The following is a 21,088-nucleotide window of genomic DNA, read 5'->3' on the forward strand; positions in this document are numbered from 1 at the left end:
CTTTAAGAGGCCGTAAGCCATAAAGCCTTAAGAAATTGACCAATCACAGTTGAATATGAGAAAAATAATCGACTGTGATTGTGGTTAATTTCTTACGGTTTCACGGCTTAAGGCTTCTTAAAGCAAGGTCGTGTACCTAGCCTAACGCAATAGAGTCGCAATTCGTAAGCCGTAAGAAATTAACCAATCATAATCGATTATTTTTGTCAATCACCATAAATTCCCGTTTCCGAAAAATATGCCCCATAGGAAGCCAGGCTACTTAAAAAAATCAAAACGGAACGATGCTGGTTGGTTGCCCCTACCACTTCACCTTTCCGATTCCTTGTTTCGATTCCGTTTTCCGTGCCCATGGGACAACACCCTGACTACGTTTATACGGCTTGATTTACACCGAAGTTATAACATCTGTGTTAAGAAATTGGCCAATCATAGACTATTCCTCAGAAGAATGGAATGACTGTGATTGGCCAGTTTCATAACCATCTGTTACAACTTCGGCGTAAATCGTTCCATGTAAACGTAGTCACTATTGTGTAACAAGCTTTCGTAAGCGACCGTTTCGACATTTCTTGTGCTCAGATCCTTAGGCCTGTAAAGCTGATTCTACATTAATCGTATCGCAGCGTCGCAAGCGTTGCGGTTCAATCAATATCGATCTAGCTCGACTCTGATTGAACTACAACGCTTGCGACACGCTTGCAACACTGCGATGCGACTAATGTAGAACCAGCTTTACACAAGAGTCGCAATTCGTAAGCCGTAAGAAATTAATCAATCATAGTCGATTATTTTTGTCATATTCAACTGTGATTTCTTACGGCTTACGAATTGCGACTATCGTGTAACAGACCTTAGCAAGACTGTGTTCCAAAATTTACTGCCAGTACTGAAAATCTATAAAGCATGTGACGTAAAATATAAATGTTCAGTACTGGCAGTAAATTTTGGAACACAGCCCAAGTAGTGACGTCATTAATTTGAATATAAAATACTCAGCTCACTTCAGACTCAGTTTCACTTGTGTGTAAATGGAGAGCAACTATAAATTCGTATAAAGCAAGATCTCGCTTAGATAAATATTACGCTGCTTTCCTGCTTTCATTATCAGGTGTATATCGCGAGAATAAGGTAAATTTAAATTACAAAGCTAAAATTATAATTTACACCTATCTCTTATGTAATAATTTATATTTATTATTATTATTATTATTATCGTCAGTACTTTATCACAAGCCAATAGTGTATTAAACACTTAAAATACTGTCAGTAGCTTAAGAGCTGCACAAAGCGTTGATAGAATAAGGACGTTTAATCTGATCTTATATCTTAGATTGTATTCTGGAAAGATCAATCACAATATATTATTTGTCATATATATGATTTTTATGGCTCCCCCCCTTTTTTTATTCATAAGAAAAAGAATATAAGCCAGCCAATAAAGAAATAGCATATTCATTGCTAATAATATCTTATGCGGTCCATATATTCTTTGGAGATCCTAATTAGTTTCCTAAATAAAAAATTTTAAACACAATATCCTATGTATACACAACCGATGCAATTCTAATGTCAATAAAGAAAGTTCACCATATAATGAAGAGAGTATTGTAGACAGAGGCAAGAGATTCTCTTCAAATTACTTTGTTAGACCTAGAAACAAAGCATGCCAAGAGTAAACAAACCGATATTCTAAGTATAATTTGTAAAAATATCTATTTCTGAAACTGAAACCGAAGAGATTAGTTATTCAAAACTTTTTTAGCAAGCTCATTCAAATTCTCTATAAATTGTTTTAAAAGAACTGTGTGCATCTTACTATAAATGTGCAAAAAATAAGATAGACCAAACAAAATAACCTCTTACAGTTCTACTGTGTAACATGTATCCGTATAGATCCTAAATAGAGTAAGCATCATTTCTATGAGTTCAATAGTGCGACGTTGTGTACCCCTCTTCCAAATATAAAGAAAACTTTAAACGATTATTCCAGAAATGTCGGTATGCATCACATAAAGACCGTATATTATGTCTATCTTCTTACCAGCCATTTCAATTATCTGGTCACGAATGTAGATCTTGAGAAAAATGTATCATGCATTATTTCATCGGAACACAAAAAGAAAATGGTGAAAATCATAAACTATGACCTACAGCTACCTACTCAGTACCGGAAATAGGCATGCAGCAGCTCGTACGATGCTGGGACTGCTGTTTAGAGAGATCGACAGTGTCTTCCACTAAAGGCCGCTCTAATCTAGCTTCCAATCGCGCCCATGCGTCAACTGCTGCCCCAAAAGCTGCCTCAACATTAGTGGCGTCTTTTGCCGATGTTTCAACTAACGGAGGATTACCAGTCTCTGAACACCAAGCTTGAGCTTCTTCCATGTAAACTTGTCTTTCGGATTCAGGAACATCCATCTGTAAAAAAAACATTGTACAACATATACATATGATTACTTGATGCCTAAATCTTGCCTATTTCACAAAGAAAGAACCAGGAATGGAAATGCAATTTTTGGAAAAGATAGTCCTTTATGCCTTATATTAATAAACAAACTTAGCTTCAGATACCCTTTAGTTCTTTCAAAAATTAATAATATAAAAATAATTATCGTATCGATCAACCATTTGGCAAGATAGTAGATCTCAGGGAAAAAAAGAAAAAGAGTATTTATAATCTAAGATCACTTGACTTTTTCCTATAGAGATACTTAGAAGATATAATTCGGATTAATACATTTTCATTACCACCTTGACAATGTAGATAGTAGATAGCAACGTTGTACTTGGGTTTGCACATTAATCCTACTATACTTACATATATAACTATATATATATATATATATAAAACTTGTGTGTGCGTGCGTGCGTGTGTATATGTATCAGATACAAGTCGATTAAGCCTAAAACACTGTAATACTGAATTTTTTAACGCTTTTTAGATTTTTACGGACATTATCTTCAAAGATACCAGAAGGTGTACGAGTTATCACTGTTTTTATCCATTGCTAATGCTAACATTGCTAATGCTAACCTTGCCGTTCACTTCATCTGCATTAGGGCAAGGAGCACACTGATACGGTATCACTATATCAGTATGCTCCTCGTCCTGATGAAGTAAACAGCAAGGTTCACGAAACGTTGGCATTAGCAATTGATTGCATTGGCATTAGCAATTTTTGAAAAAACTAAGGAATGTCTGATGCTAGAATTTGGGTTTCTTGCACAAAGGTATGAGCACAAAGGAATTGTCTTTTGCAAAAACCATATTTCACAAAAGCGCGTTTGCATATCGTTCCTTTTAATTTTAATAGCACACCTTATTGCCAACAACAATAAATGGAAAAGTGGAGTCCTCCTGAACATCCGCATACTTAAGAAATTCAGATCTCCATAGCGCAAGATTTCTAAAACTCGTCTTATCGTCTACCGCGTAAGTAAGCAGACAAATGTCTGAGCCTCTGTAAAATGGTGTTCTGAGAGTCTTGAACCTCTCTTGCCCGGCTGTGTCCCATATTTGCAATGTATATGCCTCGCCGTTGATTTCGATATCCTTGTTCAGGAACTCTACTCCGATGGTATGAAAACTGTGTTCGTCGAAATGATTCGACACGAATCTATTCATAAGGCAGGACTTTCCAACACCACCGTCTCCAAGAATCACCACTTTCAAGAGGGTCGATCTTTGAGAGTTTCGATTTTGTAGACTATTGCTGCCTCTGCCTGTACTCACCGACGTTGAATTATTTGCCAACATTTTCTAACTTGAGATCTGTATGCTTATTCTCTCCTCGCAAAATCAATCTTAATATCTACCTTGATACGAAGTTTCGTTCAACAATTATTTCCAACGTGTGTACTCAATATTCATTTAAGCTTAATCAAATATTATTCTTATAGCTTCTCTGATCAGCTGAGAGCACTTGAGTTTTTCCGTCGAAATTATGTATCGTTACATAATGCCTCTTCACGTATTATCTGTGCGATTTCTCCTTCCTTTCCTCTCTTCCTGTCACTCCCTTGCTTACATCAAATATCTAGCAAGAGTATCTTGATGTCTTTATTCTCTCTCGATTTCGGTGCATAACCTTACGATTTCGCGACTCGATCAGCGGCGAGTACCTCGTCCTCGTCGATATCTCGAATTTCGAAGTCTCAACGAACCGTTCGGCAGAGAGAGAGAGAGAGAGAGAGAGAGAATGAACTCGCCGAACTCGCGTCCACTTTCGTTTCAGTGATTTAATTCAACTGTCGCATTGGAAGTAAAAATGAAAAACGTTCTTTGTTGATCCGACACTGACGGGCAACGGGCGACGCGCTTGTCAACAACGATAAAACATTCCTGGATCTCCAACGGTATCCTCGATCGTGCATCACTCGACCGGGAAACATCTACAATTCTTGGTCATTTTCCGCCGAGCACTACGGGCAGTTGGGCACAGTCCGTCACAATCCGCACACGGCTGACGGCACATCTTAGAACATACTATATACTACTGGAAGAGGAATTGCCTATCCTGGCCCGCGTATACCGAGGTGAAGCCTCGTCCGAAACCAACGTCCGTGCGAGAGAGAAAGGTAGAGAGGTCCTAATGGGTGCATTCCATAGAGATATAAGAATAGAGGGCAAAAGCCGTAGGTACAGGCGTTAGCGGGATAGAAAGAGAACGCTGCATAGTTACTCGTGCCATTCTTGTTTAATGACGCATGCGCGCAGCCCATCCATGTTTACTTACAAGCATGGTAGTGAATATGCCGGAATTAACCGCTTTCGATTTTACAAATGTTTTTGTGTACAGTTTTTTTAAAAAATGACTGTAAAGTGTATCGTGTGCAAAAAAGAATCAAACCGATTTTCTGATCGCAGTTTTCATAAGTAAGTACACACATATTGTACGTATACATAACAAACATACAAACCTAACCTTAATAAACATTGTAATTAATTGTATAAAAATTGATATCTGTAGTTTCAATGATACTTTTCTATTTTAACTATAATTTCTTTATTTTTTACTTTATTTACCATAATTCTTGCTTAATGACACATATTCTCATCATAATTTTCATCATATACGTGATAAAGAAGAATATTAAAGGTACCATTTCTTCTGTATTTGCAATATTACTTTTTTAACACCATTATTTTCATTACAATTAATTAAATCATACATGAGGATTGTTTATTTATAAATCTAGCATTGCATTTTAACATTTTCAGTCCTATCAAATATGTAACGCGTACTTATCACGACAGTGTCCAAAACATGAATTTGGACACTGTCGTGCTTATAAACAAAATATTTCGCATCATTTCCATATTCTTTCTTCATGATTTTAGAAAGGAACATGTTTTCCGCTGTCTTCGCCAAAAAATCCGAATGTTTTTAATACATTTTCATGTCAAAATCAATTACTTTGCATTACAACTCATCCGCCGGCGTTTGAAATCCATCGGCTCCGCGGGGGCCACGGCCGGCCAACCAGCGCGAAGTCATACTGCGCGTGCGCGAGATTAGACAAAGACACACAGGGAAACTATGCATCGTTCTCTTTCTATTCGTCTATCGCAGCCACTCACGCGTCAGCCTACTGCTGACGCGCTCTATTCTTATATCTCTATGGTGCATTCAGTACCACGACCGCTCACTGAGCGCTCAGTGAGCTCTTGTATCTGTTTGGTCTATATTTTTAGTTCTAACGGAATATACCAATAAGATGCAAGCGCTCACTGAGCGCTCAGTGAGCGGCTGTAGTACTGAATGCACCCAATGAATGCACCCAACGTTCACAATGCGCATGTGCAGTACCGTCGTGGTCGTCTCACATAGCTCACACATCTGTGTAAGGTACGAATATGGCTGCGGTCCACTTGACGACAATGGCTGCGTTCAGCAGACTCAACAGTTTTGCAACCGTTTTATGATTGTCTGCTGAGATAGGACCATTCTTCTAGATCTAAAAGTATGATCCAATTAGCGCGAAGGAAACTTACAACAGTTGCAAAACGAACGTTCTGCTGAACGCACCCAATGGCTACGTTTACACCGTGCATTTAGGCCGCGGCCTATACAATAGATGTCCTTGTTTATCCTGTAGGTTAAACTAAGACATCTATCGTATAGGTCGCGGACTAAACGCACGGTGTAAACGTAGCCAATGTCAATATCAGTAATACGTCGTCTACAATGGCTGCGTTCAGCAGACTCAACAGTTTTGCAACCGTTTTATGATTGTCTACTGAGATAGGACCATTCTTCTAGATCTAAAAGTATGATCCAATTAGCGCGAAGGAAACTTCCAACAGTTGCAAAACAAATGTTCTGCTGAACACAGCCACTGGCAGTTTAGTAATGGATGACTATCCTTATGCCCAATGTTCACGATGCTAAAAATCTGTCCAAATTCTCGGATCGAGAAATGTGTAGCCAATCAACTTGCCGGTTTTCCGTAAAAACTGTAAGCTGATTGGCTACACATTTCTCGATCCGAGAACTCAGATCAAATTCTAGCATCGTGGACATTGGGCTTTACATTCAATTGTGATTGGTCAATTTCTTACTCTTATAACCTCATCCATTGGCTGCGTTCAGCAGAACGTTTGTTTTGCAACTGTTGGAAGTTTCCTTCGCGCTAATTGGATCATACTTTTAGATCTAGAAGAATGGTCCTATCTCAGCAGACAATCATAAAACGGTTGCAAAACTGTTGAGTCTGCTGAACGCAGCCATTACTGATACTGCCATTGTAGACGACGCATAATGGATGTAAGAGTAAGAAATTGACCAATCACAGTCGATTATTCTTCTCACATTCGACTGTGATTGGTCAATTTCTTACTCTTACTTCTTAAACCGAGCTTACTACGGGTATTGTAGACGGGCCTTTACTGATACTGCCGTTGTAGACCACGCATAAGCAACACTAAACACACTAAACTACATACACACTTGTCGTATTACCAATTACGACAAAAACGCACAAATGAAATAACATCCTTATTGTTTTTTCGGCAAGATGATAAATACTCTGGCTTGGAAAATGAAAAAGCTGGTTTTCGACGCTAGAATAGCATGGAAAGCATTAAATGGAATAATTGCCGTTTACAAACCACCAATGGTCACGTATTTAAATGCACGGGATACCATAATTTATCGTCTCTGCGAAGGTTAGAATATCCTTATAATGTCTTGAAACTTGTTCTTACTAATATTCTGTAATAATAGATAATATTATTTTATTAAATTAAAGCTTTTTAAATTAAATTCCTCCTTATTTCTTTATTCGGTAAATGTTAAGAAGAACCCGATTCCCTCAGATTTTGATGAAAGTACACTCATTCGACGTGGTTTTGCACGAAATGGATGAATCTGACAGAAAAAAGTCGCTCTGCCCTGCAACCCGAGATATTAAGCGTTAAAGTTGTCGACTATGGAGGTTAGGAAATCTGTCGTACCGACTACATGTAGCGCTATTCTATTCCAAATTAATCATAACCCATGTGGACAGTGGAGTGCGTAGACAGTAATGTTTGGGCCCCGAACGAAAAAAAAATAACATATCCTACCCGCTTGGGACCTAACCGCTTAGAAGTTACAGCTGAGACAGTGTCCGCTTGGAATATTTTTGATCCGTGACATTTGGGGTGTGAGAATTCCAAATGGGTTTTTACTGCCTTTAAAGAAGTCTTTTCAAAGATTTCCTAACCTCTATAGTCGACAACTTTAACGCTTAATATCTCAGTTCGCGGGGCAGAGCGGCACTTTTTTCTGCCAGATTCTTTCGTTTCATGTAAAAACGCGTCGAATGAGTATAATTTTATCGATTTTTGAGGTGAGCACCGTAGATTGCACCTTTACCAAATAAATTGCTTTCAAAACACAAAAATAATATAAGAAAATTTGTATTTTTAAAGTAGTAAATTTGTCTTTTTAAAGCAATGAATTTGTTTATAAAGTAGTTAATTTGTTTTTAAAACAGATAATTTGTTTTAAAGTCATGAATTTGTGTTTTAGAGCAGAGAACTTGTTTTGAAGTAGCGAATTTGTGACCGCAGCGCATGCTTACATCGCAATATTTCGTGGCTATGACAGATTTCTTATTCTCAATAGTCGTCAACTTTAACGCTTAATATCTCGGTTCGCGGGCAGAGCGACACTTTTTTCTGCCAGATTTGTTCATTTCGTGCAAAAACGCGTCGAGTGAGTGTATTTTTATCAAAATCTGAGGAGATCTTGGATTCTTCTTAACATTTACCCTTTGTTCCCCGAAGCAATGTATTTTTTATTTTCAATATAAAATAATGCAATTGAAAGAAGCAGCTCTCTTTCTCTTTTCAACCTCACACTTTTTTATATTTGATTCGTTTCATATGTAAAGTATGTTACATTAAACAAGAAATGGAAACCCCTATATAAAGAGCGTTAAGCTTATTCTACAATGTGTTCTTTGTTTCCTGTTTCTTGCTTTTTTTCCCCCCTTTGCAACCGTTTTATCGACAATTGTACTTCTTGCTATGTGTTTCCTGTTTCTTCCGAAGTTCGTTAACTTTTATCTCGGGCGACATAAAACAAAAAATCGGATAAGAAGCAAAAAGATAAGATGTAAAGCCTATTCTACAATGTGCTTTTTGCTTCCTGTTTCTTGTTTTTTGCTATTTTTTACATTTTGTCTTTTTGCTTCTTATCCGATTTTTTGTTTTATGTCGCCCGAGATAAAAGTTAACGAACTTCGGAAGAAACAGGAAACACATAGCAAGAAGTACAATTGTCGATAAAACAATCATAAAGAGGAAAAAAAGCAAGAAATAGAAAAGAACACATTGTAGAATAAGCTTAATTGAGACCAGGTTCCACTAATGTGAAATTTAACATCGGTTTGATTTACTTTTTATTGTTTTCTAATTCAAGAATTGTAAGGATTAAAAAAAGATAAATATTTCATAAAGAAAAAGTAAGTTAACTCAAAATTAATCTTACATTGATGGAATCAGTATTAAGACAATCATATAATGTATAATAATGTGTTTTGTTAATGTACACATCTCTTCTTTATATTCTTTGTAAATCTTTCAACAATTTGAATATGAGAATTTGATGCTAGTAATCGGCAAAATTTAATGATTTGATTCCAAGAAGAGATTTTTCAGGAATGGCTTACTAATTTTAACATACAACAATGTTTCTACTTCTGTCTTATGTTATACATTTGACATAATGCTAAAAAATAATGTTTGACATTATTATTTATTTTATTGCTTGTTACTGGTTTTTATTTTATTTTGTTATGTACATTTGTTCAGACACGACTCATAATTTTTATTCTTTGTCTTTCCTTTTTGTCATTTTTAATTATCATTCAATTTTTTGTATTCACTTATGACATTTCTTCATGAATTATTTATTTTGGTTTGGCTAAAGTAAAATTTATGTTTGTTCTCTTATTTGATACGCTTTTATTGCTTGTTTGGATCTTCTTACTTTTCTCTGTAGTATTATTCTAAATAGCACATAACATCTTTTGCAGGTGCTACTGTGCTACTTGGGGAGGAAGTGATCTTATTATTTTACATAAACTGACTATGTCAAAAATAATTCTTAATTTCTAGATTTGAACAGTATGCATGTACGTCGACCAGTCAAACATGTCTGTATAGAAGGTGATACAACTAAGACGATGAAAGTATTTACACATCCGAGCTATGCGGATCATCCATTAGTCGTAGGTCCACGATATCAACCTAAAGACTTTTTATTGATATGCGCTAATTATCTCAGCAAAGATATGTCGGGTCTCATGGTCTGCGGTATTAACGGTGGTACCAAATGGGTTCATAAATTGAAAGAGTCCAAATCTCCAACTAGTTATAGAGTTAAAGGTCTCTTAGGACAAGCAACAGACACATATTTTATAAGTGGAAAAATTGTCGAGAAGTCTACATATAAATACATTAAGCGGGATGCAATTGATAAAATATGCGCTTCCATGCAAGCTGCTCATCAGAGAAAAATGTTTGAGTATGTTATATGATAGATATATATGACGTTAATTAATATTATAGTTTAATATATGTCGAGTATTGTGTAGTTTAATTATGTCTTTTTCCTAGATTATGTGGATTGGATATGCAGAGTCAAGCTGCATACGAGTTGGCTGTGCAAGGTCCGATAAGACCTGTTAACACAAACATTCCAATGATATACAATATAAAATGTATAGACTTTAAATCTCCTGAATTCACATTAGGTAAATGTAATATTTGTTAAATGTAGACCACATGTGATAATAATATATTTTTTTACTTTTTTCAGAAATTACTTGCATAAACGAGAATGATATGTATTTGAAAACTTTGGTTCATGACTTGGGAATGCAGCTTCATAGTGTCGCTACGTGTACTCAAATACAGTGTTTCCGGTATGCGTTATTTGATCTAAATCTTGCCCTGTTGAAAAAACATTGGGAACTGGAAAACTTTTGTAATAATATTGTGCAGTGTAACACTATAATTAATGAAAATGGGTATTTGTTAAAACAAGATAGTCCAATATTGATAGAACAAAATAAATAACTGAAATCTTCTAAACTGTAATCAAATGTACATAATAATAGTAAGCCACATAATTTGATAGTAAAAAGAAAGACTTCTACGACTTACACATATATTATATTCGTCGTTCCATGAGAGAATAATATAATATATTATCTAGATTAATAGGGCATTAGTAGAATGGAAGTAAAATAAAAACCTCTTAAATTGCATAATTAATAATATAATTAATAAATGAATTCAATAGCATATATGCACAAATTAATACAAAGCATGTTTCTTTTTAATTCTTTTTATATTATATGAATACATTACCATTAATAGATTGTTATTATAAAATCAGATAGCTAGTGTGTGTGTGTGTCGCGCGCGCGTGCTTATGCAAATGTTGATCATTTTATGGAGATATCTCATGTATAACATTGTTAAATGGATGCATTACTGGGATTCTTCCATATATGGACAATTCTTTAACCTTTCATTGTTTTGTAAAGTTTACAAAACACTTTTGTAAAGTTTCACGGTTATTACACTGTCAAATTGGACAATTGATGATGCAATTCTAAAACTATTCATCTGATTCGAACAAAAAAAAATATGGAATATATTTTGAACATTATAAGTGTTTTATTAATTAATAATAACGTTATGAACTAAATATGTTAAAAATATTCTTGAAGACGTGTGTGTGTGTATGTGTGTGTACATATAAAAAAAATGAATTGTAACATAAAAAAAAATCAACTTCATTTTTTTAACTTTTTTAAGTTAAAATTTTAGAGTGGTACTCCTAAAATGTAGTACTTTCAGATAAAAATATGTGTTAGTGCATGTTTCAAAAAATATTTTCTTCTAACATGTGAAGAAGAAATATTATTTTTTTTCGAACAGTTGCCACACATGTACTGACATGTTTTAGAATAGTTTAACTGTTTGAATTGCTTATTAGCATCAATATTATTAAATTGGCAAGCAATTTAATGTGATATTACTACTTTAATTCTGTTCATGATTTTGATTCAAGACTAAAAAAGATTACAACGTACGGTTTGTAAAATTTGACATGTATATAAATTCACACCGAAATATTTAAGCACTTAAAATCCGCTCTGACCGAAAATAGGATTTCTCTTAATTAAATTTAAGATCTTTACAGTTATCAGGAACTAAATAAGGAATTAAATAAGATAATATGACACAAAACAACTATAACATTATGATACTATGATTGTAAGTTATAAGTTGAAAGTCAAATATATATAGAACCGGATGAGTAAAAGATTGAATGTAAAGATATAAAAAGAGATGTGCTGTGCATGATATTGTTAAGTCTAAAGGTTCAGTTATATTAGCATTAAAATCAATGTTTTTCTAATTTAATTATTGTTTACCTAGTGAGTGTTTTCTGAAAAGAAATTTGAATATGATAAACAGAACTTGAGATTATTGTGTCATGGAACAAAAAATACAAACATTAGAAAATTATACATGTAAAATTGTAAAAATTTTTATATTATGTTCTGTGTATTTTTCTCTATGAAAATCATGATATTTTTATTATATCAGTAACAACAATAGTAGGAAACTATTAAGTTTCTCTCTTTTTCTTAGTAACACGTTCCCTACTACGACTTCTTCTCCGACTTTGGCTACAATCAGAATCATCGGATCTGTCATATGACCTTTTTTCAGATTTTCCTTTTACTTTCTGTTTGTTCGGCCATTGTTGCATCTTCATACTTTTTGCTATTACGCGTTTTTGATGATCTAGTTGCGGGAATAAATCTACAAAAATAATAAAAATTTTCATTAAAAATTTAAAAAATTGTAATTTTATAATTAAAATAAACTATTCTCTAAATTTTATAATATAAAGAACAGTTTATTCTTTTGTTCAATTTCATATCACATACGTTTCAATAAAATTTTAATTTAAAGCTTATATGTATACGTACATATTTGACATTTATTAAAATACACTCACCGGCAAAAAAACGGCCACTAAATTTTAGCACAATTTTTAATATTTTCAAATAGCGATAACTCTCAATGAAAAGCCATCGTATCGAGATGAACCACAGCTCAAATTAAAGCTTGAACATTCCCCTTGATGACCATGGAGATCAAATTTGAGTTACACAAAATGTAATACAAAATGGCGGATGTTGAAAGCGAATATCGAAAAATAGAAACAAATTTTTTCTTTAAACTGTTGCATTGCTCAGGGGAATCAGCTGCATGGCACAAAAGTATATGAGTCTTTAAACTCATTAATTTCCAAACAAATCCATATTTGCAACATTTTTCTACGATTTTTTTTTACAAAGTTATGCCGTTTTAAAGAAAGTGTTATAAAATGTACAACTTTTTCTTGTAAACATAAGTATAACTTAAAAACAAATTATTGTAGAAAACTTTATCAGAAAGGAAATTAAAGTGTAAATTTTAAATTTTAACTCTCTTTAATTTTGTGTAAGTGCGTACGTGTACATATGTATGCATGTGTCCTGCTCTCGGCGTTACCCAGAATCAACGGCGTGGACGTGGCAGGAATCTGATCCCTCCATATTGCCTCCGCAACGCTGTGCAGGAGGAATGGCATAATTTGAGACAAAAAGAAATAAAATAAGATTTACGCCGTTGATCCTGAATAACGCCGAGAGCAGAACACACACATGCATATGTACACACGCGCATTTACACAAAATTAAAAAGTTAAAATTTGAAACTTATACTTTAATTTGTTTTCTGATAAAGTTTCCTATAATAATTTGTTTCTGAATTATACTAAGTTTACAAAAGTTGTCCGTTTCGTAACACTTTCTTTAAAACGGTATAACTTTATCAAAAAAATTGTAGAAAAATGTTTCAATATGGATTTGTTTGGAAATCAATAAACTTAAAGATTCATACACTTTTATGCCATGCAGCCGATTCCCCTGAGCAGTGAAACAGTCTAAAGAAAAAATTTGTTTAACTATTTTTCGATGTTTGACTTCAACATCTGTTACTTTGTATTACATCCGTTATTTTATGTAACTCAAATTTTAATTTGAGTTGTAATCCATTTCGATACGATGATTTTTCATTGAGTCATCATTATTTGAAAATATTAAAAATTTGTGCTAAAATTTAATGGCTCGTTTTTTTGCCAGTGGGTGTATATATTTAATAAAATATTAAAAAGAGAGAGTTGCATGAAAAAGTACACAATAACGAATTCAATTTTGTCTAATATTGATTCCATTTTATGCGTGCGTGCGTGCGCGCGTGTGTGTATAATTGATTATTTTCAATTCTATAACTATTATTTTTTTATTTGTAAGTAATACCTTGTGATTTTTCTAAAGCTTCTTTGGCAGAATTCATTTCTGCTTCTTGGATACTATGTCCTGAAGCCGTAGCTAAACGTTTTCCTTGGAAATATACAGCGACTGTATAAACCCTTGTATTAGTTGGTCCTTTACACTCGATGACTCTAAAGAAAAAGTAAGCCACATAAGAATCCTATATAAAAATAAATCCTTTGCATTTGTTCCTTATATCTTTAGGAAGAAAATTTAGACATTTGCAAAAATAAATACAATATACATATATGTAATTTTAGAGGCTTTTTTCATAGGCAAAAAAATAAAACTTACTTGTACACGGGAATATCTGGTTCACCACCGTCCATAGTTCTTAAAGTTAAGCAACACTGTTGTAGTTTGCTCTTTGGATCATTCCAGTCTTGATTCATGATAAAATCTTGTAAACGTGGGAAGAAGCATACATCACAAAATACGTGACAATACTTTAAACCCTTATCGACATAAAGCGCGCCAAGAAAAGCTTCTAATAAATCTGCTCTGTCTTTTGTCTTCAATTCGGCTTTTGGATTCCCATAAAGCGCATATTGAGTCATACCGAGGTCGTCACAAACGACCGCTTGCGTTTTATTATTTACGAGGGAGCTTCGCAACAACTGCGACAAAATGATTATAAATTTATATTTTATATTTTAATAGAAACAAAAAATAATTATCAAAATAATTTATGAACAATACTGCTTACCGATAAATGTCCCTCATGATGTTCCGGAAAGTACTTATACAAGTATTCAGAAACGATAAGCTGCAACACAGTATCTCCTAGGAACTCTAGCCGTTGATTAGATCCTAATGTTAAATTGGTATATCCTATACTACGATCTGTGAACGCTCTAGCAAGAAGACGAATATGAGTGAATTCTATTCCGATTGATTCCTCGAACTTGGTCAATTTCTGATAACATAAGAAAAGATAAAGAAAAAGTGATTTTATAGTTGAAAGTTTGTTCAAATGCTAAATAATACCTGTAACAGTTCAAAGCTGGAAATCCATTGTCTATCTCCTGTCGGTTCCTGTTCTTGAAGAGGATGTCGTGGATAATTGACCCAAACTTTGGCAAGATCCTCTTCACCTTTAAAAAGTGTTTCCCCGAAAACCCGGTCAGCTACTTCTATTCCTCCGTCAAGAAATAGTGAACCCATCAATGCTTCGAAGCAATTCGCCATTGCATGTCTTAGCTCCAAGTCGTGACAGAGATCGCTACCGTGAGCATAAAGCATATACTCTTCTAAATTCAGTTTCTTCGCCAATACGGCGAGATGCTGATTTTGCACAATTGCTGCTCTGTAAGTAGCCAAACCACCCTCCTCCAAATCCGGAAACATGTGGAAGAGGTGGATGGAGGTAAGGAATTCTACGACCGCGTCACCAAGAAATTCTAGCCGTTCATTATGCGCTATCGACGATTCTGTTTCCGTTTTCGCGCCGAATCTGGACATTATGTTTATCAGAGTGTTGATACCGCGTTTACGCGTGTTCATATAATGGATTCTACGGTCGCCATACTCGGGCTGTCTTATGCCGCAATTCGTCAAGGAGTTCCGCGCGTGATCTGGATTTGTGCCAAAATTTTCGCGGTAACTGGGATGTGTGAGAGCTAGCTGGAGCAGATACCTGTTTTTGAATTCGTATCCCAACGTGCGTTCTAGATTATCCAGAGATTTGTGGAATCTCAGATGGCAGACTAGTACTGGTATCAACATCGCGTGTTGTACAATGTCGCACATAATGCCAGTTCTGTAAAATCCTTCGGAGCTGACGTCGACCGTGACGTCACGTTTCATTTTGCTCTGAGTACGTAACTCTTGCAACTTATTTTCCTTTGCCTCTAATTTTCTCTTATCTTCGAAGGATGGTTTCGACATGTTTGCGAGTAGATGTCGAAATTTCACGTAATCTCTCCAGGCTTTTTGGTAACTGGTAAAAAGCATGTTCATAGATATAGAACTATATTTAAAGCACAAGCATTCTGTTAGAAAAATTAAGAAAAATGTAACTTCCAAAAAATTGAAAGAAAGGTTTCTTATGCATTCATTAAATTTGATCACTTCCAAGAAATTTAATGATTGTTTTAGGTAAAAAATGTAGTTTATTTCTATATTAGTTACATAACATATAATTGTGTTAAAATGAAGTTATGTATTGCGTATAATCAGAAAAACAACTTTAAATTAAACGAAAATCGAAATACATTGATGCAAAAATTTCATTGTGTAAAAGCTACTAAAAAAAAGGTACCAAACAAGAATAAACCAAATCTCAAAAATTGGATTCTAATCTTATTTCATTTAAAATTGTATACATTTTCAAAATTATATCCAGCTTATATCATAAGATACTTACTCTGCATTTCCTGCGTAACTAAGTTGCGGTGGACGGATACCAAAATGAACTATCTCGGGATAAGCAAGCGACGTCTTATTGCACAATTCTTCTTGATTTCTATCCAACTGATCAACACGAACGCTGCACGGTTTCTTCGCTGGATAAGTCACAACCATCCCCTTTACCTCGTCAGCAAAATCTTGCCATTTATATTGTGGCTTTGCCACCAATCTTGATAGATTGTCTGGATCTATTAAGAGAGTACTACTCTTTATCAAATAATTCAGAACTTCGTTCATCGATAGAATCTCTTGACCATTGTCAGTCAAGTCACGTACAAATCTTGGCATAAAATGAAACTGTCCGCAACCAGATTTGTCTTGTGCTGCATGTAAATCAAAATCTACGAGTTCCAAAATCTCTTTAAATAAATATGTCTCTGTGAAAATTTAAGATATTTTAGTTAAGTTAAATATATAACACAATAGAAATATTTTTTATATAATAGAACAAACTACTTACGAAAGAAGTCTAGTTCCTGTATTGTAAAATTTTCCGGCAATTTCTCTTCTATATATAGAATTGTATATTCAATATTAAATCTTATAACTTTGCACGTAGGTAACTTAACCAATGGAAAATGAGAAAGCATGGAGAAGCCTTCAAATATAAATTCATGTTCGTCATGTTTAATAATCGTCGGTGTCTTTGTGAGAAAATTTGTCGGCGGACTAATGGTTATTCTATAATGATATAATTTATCTGCATTGTTCGTATTTAAATCACACTTATTTATCGCACCTTCTCCAGCATAGATCCCATGTCTTATACCTGAACGTCTCGATTTTGCACTGCATCTACATAATGGACCATCGTTCATCTATAATTTAAAAAAAAATTGCAATATATTTTGAAATGTTAAGGCCAATGTAAAAAAATTAACTTATAAAACATTTCTTGATATTACTTCTCCAGGATCGTTAAACCACATTTCAGGATGCAATCTTTGTGGATGTTGTTTCTTTGCCATTAATTCTTCCATTGTTCTGTCATCTTCATCCATAGAATTATCACTATCGGATGAAGAGCTGCTACTGCAAGCTTCAGATTTATGACGACAAAGACGTGCTCTTGTTTTTCTTGGAGGTGGTTCATAAGGTGGCTAAAGGTAAGATAACATAATATAATTTTATATAATTTCTTTATACAATTATGAACATAAATATACCTGCAATTCTCTCGCTGCAGCTGCTCTGTCTATTAACACTTTCTTAAACGTTACACATAATTCTTGTAGCTTCAAAGTACTTTTCACTATTTTTGGATTATTTTCATCCCTCACATAATACAAATCTGCTGGCGATGTGCGTGTCCAAATCTTTTTCTCACTTTCAAGTAAACCTTTAGATCCCAATACTGATAATTCATTTAGTTTTCGCTTTATGTCCTTACTCGTTGCACAATAATTACGTCTAATGTAAAAAAAGTTTATTTAAATTTTTTAGACACATTATGTATAGCTCTCACAAGGAATATGGAGGAAGCAAATGAGTTTTGATTAAAGAAAAAGCATTGGAAATATATATTTTGCGGTATGGAAATAGATTGTATAGACTAGTATCAGAAGACAAGCATATTCATAAAATTGGCCAAGAATAAGGTGATGTAGAGTAGATTTTAGAGTGAAGAACTAAATATAGTTAAAAGCAAGATTCTAAAGAAATAAAAAGAAAAAAATAGATAAGAAGATAAAGAGAATGAAGGAGGAGAAGAGGAAAGGCTTAGATGTATAGATATGATGTAGGACAAGTATTATGAAGAAGAAAGAAGAAAGAATGAGTAGTGACTAAATGTGATTAAACAATAAGGGCTGAGAAAGTTTATAAGAAGCATAACTGTAATAGGTAATATAAGTCAAAAGATAATGTACAGATCTGGTTTTTTTGTGACAGTGATAGATTTAGGATACAGCAATAACTAGGTTAAGTATAGCTTAACCTAGTTTAACTAATTTAAATAGACGTATAGAGTAAATAAGATAGAGATATGGATGGATGTGTGAATTAAGTTTCATTTATTTATAAATGATGCCTTTTCTTGATAATGTAAATAAAAAAAGTAAATAAATTTATGTAACTCTTGCATGTAGGATGCAAATTGTATAGGATAAAAATCAATACAGTAATTGATTTCTTTTTTCCAGAAAAACCAGTCTTATATGCAAAGATATATACAAAACTCTTACCTATATTTCTCTAACAATATCTCTCTCTCAGTAAGACTTTTTGTTCGTTTACTGTTATTAGTTGGTGTAATGTCCTTGGATAAATGAGGCTCCCGTGATTTCGATCTTTTCCTACTTCTATTGCTTATGTACGATTCTTCTGAGCAGGATGTATGAGATCCATGTTGTTTAGATTTTTCAAAATGCTTGCTATCATATGAAGAGTCTCTTGAATTAGATATTTCTCTATTATGATGACGATGTCTGTCTCTGTAATTTTTATGTTGTGATTTGTACACTTTCTCTTTTGTACTATGTGGACTTTTAGATCTCTGTTTACTAACTGCACGCTTGGACATTTCTCTGTTATTGTATCTCCATTCTTCCATTCTTTGCGATGCTTCATACGTTTGCGTCAGATCTAATCTTTCCTTGTCATTATATTTTGTTGTACTTGTATCATACCACGAAGTAGATGCATACGTTGTCCAGCTCATGGAAGAGTTGTTAGAGTACCATTCATTACCAGTATTATCATTGTATACATTTTCAGATTTCATATTCCAGTTGGCATAATTCTCACTCATATATTCTTGTGTAGAATCTATTCTGCTATAATACTGTGAATTCGTTTGGTTCTGACAAGGAATATTAATGGGAAAATTGGTTTCATTATGGTAGGTATTAGATGCGTAGTACGTTGAATTTGTCGAGTTAACATCAGGAGGAATATTTGATATATTTGAAGAAGGAACGTTTGATATATTAAGAGAAATATTTGGAGGAGGTACGCTGTAGGAATATGACGAGTTATAATTGGGAGGTTGAGAATAGTCAGAAAAATTCGATATTTGAGGAGTTGAATAATATTTTGCATTCTGCTGAAACACCTCGGTATTCCAAGAGTATGTCTGGTTCGTATTCATCATTGAGGGATCTGTCATTTTTATGCGAAATTATTTCCCTTGAAAGTGATTTTTAAGAAGAGATGCAAAGCTCAACGTTCAACATATATAGCATGTTATTCTGATAATCAGAATAGCAAAAATTTACTAGTATAAATTTTTCCCATCTTTTATTTTATCCTTGTTGCTTCTGTACCTTATTAATCATTTTCCTCATACTCTTAATAACCTTTAACTTCAGATTACTTTTTCAGTTCTCTTTCACATATAAGATGTATTACTCTACTAATTCCTTTTGGTACAAAATAATGCAATATTTAACACACTTTTTACCTCTTCCTTCATAACTACCTCGCGCTTGTTAATCATATCCATTATACCATTACTAATTATATCACTCAACCACATTCCCAACTGCAATAAATCTGAATAAATCATAATGGCTCCTGCACACAGAACGCGCCACGCGGCAACGCTTGCTAGAGATCTAGAGCAGAGACCCTATGGCTGCGTTCAGCAGAGAAAGCAGCTTTGCAACTGTTGTAAAATTCTTCAATACGATTGGTTCTTGCTTTTGGTTCCTGACAGATCTAAATGTATAAACCAATCATATTGAAGAATTTTACAACAGTGCAAAGCTGCTTTCTCTGCTGAACGCAGCCACTGTCACTTAACTGGCCAGTTAGTCCATCGGAATTGACCAATCGTATTTGTCATTTTGATAAACGACTGTGATTCGTCCATTTCTTATGGCTTAAGGCTTAAAAACTTATTGTAGATCCGGAGTAACCGCGAAATACTGCCGCGCACTACTGTCCCCTGACAAAGTGGATGTAAACTACACAGCAATATCCACTTATCTGAGGGCACATACATCCACTTTTCAAGGCTGCAGATGATAAATCGATATTTGGTCGGTAAATCGTGCTACTTCACGAACTGTGGATCAAAAATATGGTATTCATCTTTGCAATCTTACGTGCGCGTGATGTTTGCTTCGCTTAAAAGTATCAATATTATATTACACGCATTTTATAAATGTGTTCATCTTTATATTTTAAATGAACTATATATACATATGAAAATTGTATTTCAAACATTTTATTTATTTTGTTATTACAATACTATAGATAAAATTTGAAAAATACATAATAACAAAATTAATCTAAATAACTTATGTGCGTAAGTACTTTTAAATTTTTTAAATGCAATTATAAATATCATTGCGACGCAAGGATTAGGAGTTTTATAAATAAACGAATAATATATATTTTGTTAACAATAAAATAGATAAAAAGAAGGGTTGATAAACTAAGCTAGTTAATTAAATATATATATATATATATATTATGCATATATATATATATATACACAAGCATATATATATAATATATATGCTTGTAATTATAAATTTTTATAAACAAAACATAATTTAACAATGTTAAAGTTTCAACCGAGATATTTTGTTTATTTCCAAAAGAATATAACCAATCTCTGCATCGCAGTGAAACTTTACATAAATCATCTTGAATATTTAAAGTAGTTGTTATATAAAAAAGTTGAGATTTTCGTAATTATAATATTATATCTTATAATATCATTTCCATACATCTTCATTAGCGCACAGATAAAAAAAAATACTATTTCTTATTATTCTTCATACACGTTCTAAATCATCGCTAAAATTGTTGTATTTTTTGAATTTCACATATA

At 33.7% G+C, this 21,088-nt stretch overlaps 3 protein-coding genes across 8 annotated transcripts; 1 reads left to right on the forward strand and 2 right to left on the reverse strand.

Annotated features, from left to right (window-relative positions):
- Nucleotides 1–1,153: 1,153 nt before the first annotated feature.
- Nucleotides 1,154–4,918, reverse strand: Rab9 (RAS oncogene family member Rab9). 5 transcript variants are annotated; one of them, XR_001937010.1, is made up of 4 exons: nucleotides 3,323–4,918; nucleotides 2,165–2,421; nucleotides 1,867–2,078; nucleotides 1,626–1,653 (listed from the first exon to the last, which is right to left on the reverse strand). XR_001937010.1 is itself a non-coding variant. In XM_018461369.1 (3 exons), exons 1-3 carry the CDS (start codon nucleotides 3,758–3,760, stop codon nucleotides 1,635–1,637), a joined length of 714 nt encoding a protein of 237 aa, XP_018316871.1. In that variant the 5' UTR covers nucleotides 3,761–4,918; the 3' UTR covers nucleotides 1,154–1,634. The 5 variants fall into 5 exon arrangements, 4 of the variants coding, with proteins under 4 accessions (XP_018316871.1, XP_018316872.1, XP_018316870.1 ...); XM_018461369.1 differs by lacking the exon at nucleotides 1,867–2,078 and having other exon boundaries at nucleotides 1,154–1,653; XM_018461370.1 differs by lacking the exon at nucleotides 1,626–1,653 and having other exon boundaries at nucleotides 1,815–2,060.
- A 2,022-nt stretch (nucleotides 4,919–6,940) lies between these two features.
- Nucleotides 6,941–10,717, forward strand: LOC108731185 (probable tRNA pseudouridine synthase 2). 2 transcript variants are annotated; one of them, XM_018461365.1, is made up of 4 exons: nucleotides 6,941–7,171; nucleotides 9,611–10,019; nucleotides 10,112–10,248; nucleotides 10,314–10,717. In XM_018461365.1, exons 1-4 carry the CDS (start codon nucleotides 7,021–7,023, stop codon nucleotides 10,571–10,573), a joined length of 957 nt encoding a protein of 318 aa, XP_018316867.1. In that variant the 5' UTR covers nucleotides 6,941–7,020; the 3' UTR covers nucleotides 10,574–10,717. The 2 variants fall into 2 exon arrangements, with proteins under 2 accessions (XP_018316867.1, XP_018316868.1); XM_018461366.1 differs by lacking the exon at nucleotides 6,941–7,171 and adding an exon at nucleotides 7,809–7,836.
- An 812-nt stretch (nucleotides 10,718–11,529) lies between these two features.
- Nucleotides 11,530–19,785, reverse strand: drosha (ribonuclease 3 drosha). Its single transcript, XM_018461363.1, has 10 exons — nucleotides 18,492–19,785; nucleotides 17,475–17,718; nucleotides 17,214–17,408; nucleotides 16,769–17,126; nucleotides 16,265–16,685; nucleotides 14,887–15,838; nucleotides 14,606–14,815; nucleotides 14,194–14,516; nucleotides 13,885–14,030; nucleotides 11,530–12,337 (listed from the first exon to the last, which is right to left on the reverse strand). The coding sequence occupies exons 1-10, from the start codon at nucleotides 19,412–19,414 to the stop codon at nucleotides 12,141–12,143; spliced, it is 3,969 nt and encodes a 1,322-aa protein (XP_018316865.1). The 5' UTR covers nucleotides 19,415–19,785; the 3' UTR covers nucleotides 11,530–12,140.
- Nucleotides 19,786–21,088: the final 1,303 nt, after the last annotated feature.

Source organism: Mycetomoellerius zeteki, unplaced genomic scaffold (genome assembly GCF_001594055.1).
Source record: "Mycetomoellerius zeteki isolate Tzet28-1 unplaced genomic scaffold, Tzet1.0 scaffold121, whole genome shotgun sequence".
Lineage (NCBI taxonomy): Eukaryota > Metazoa > Arthropoda > Insecta > Hymenoptera > Formicidae > Mycetomoellerius > Mycetomoellerius zeteki.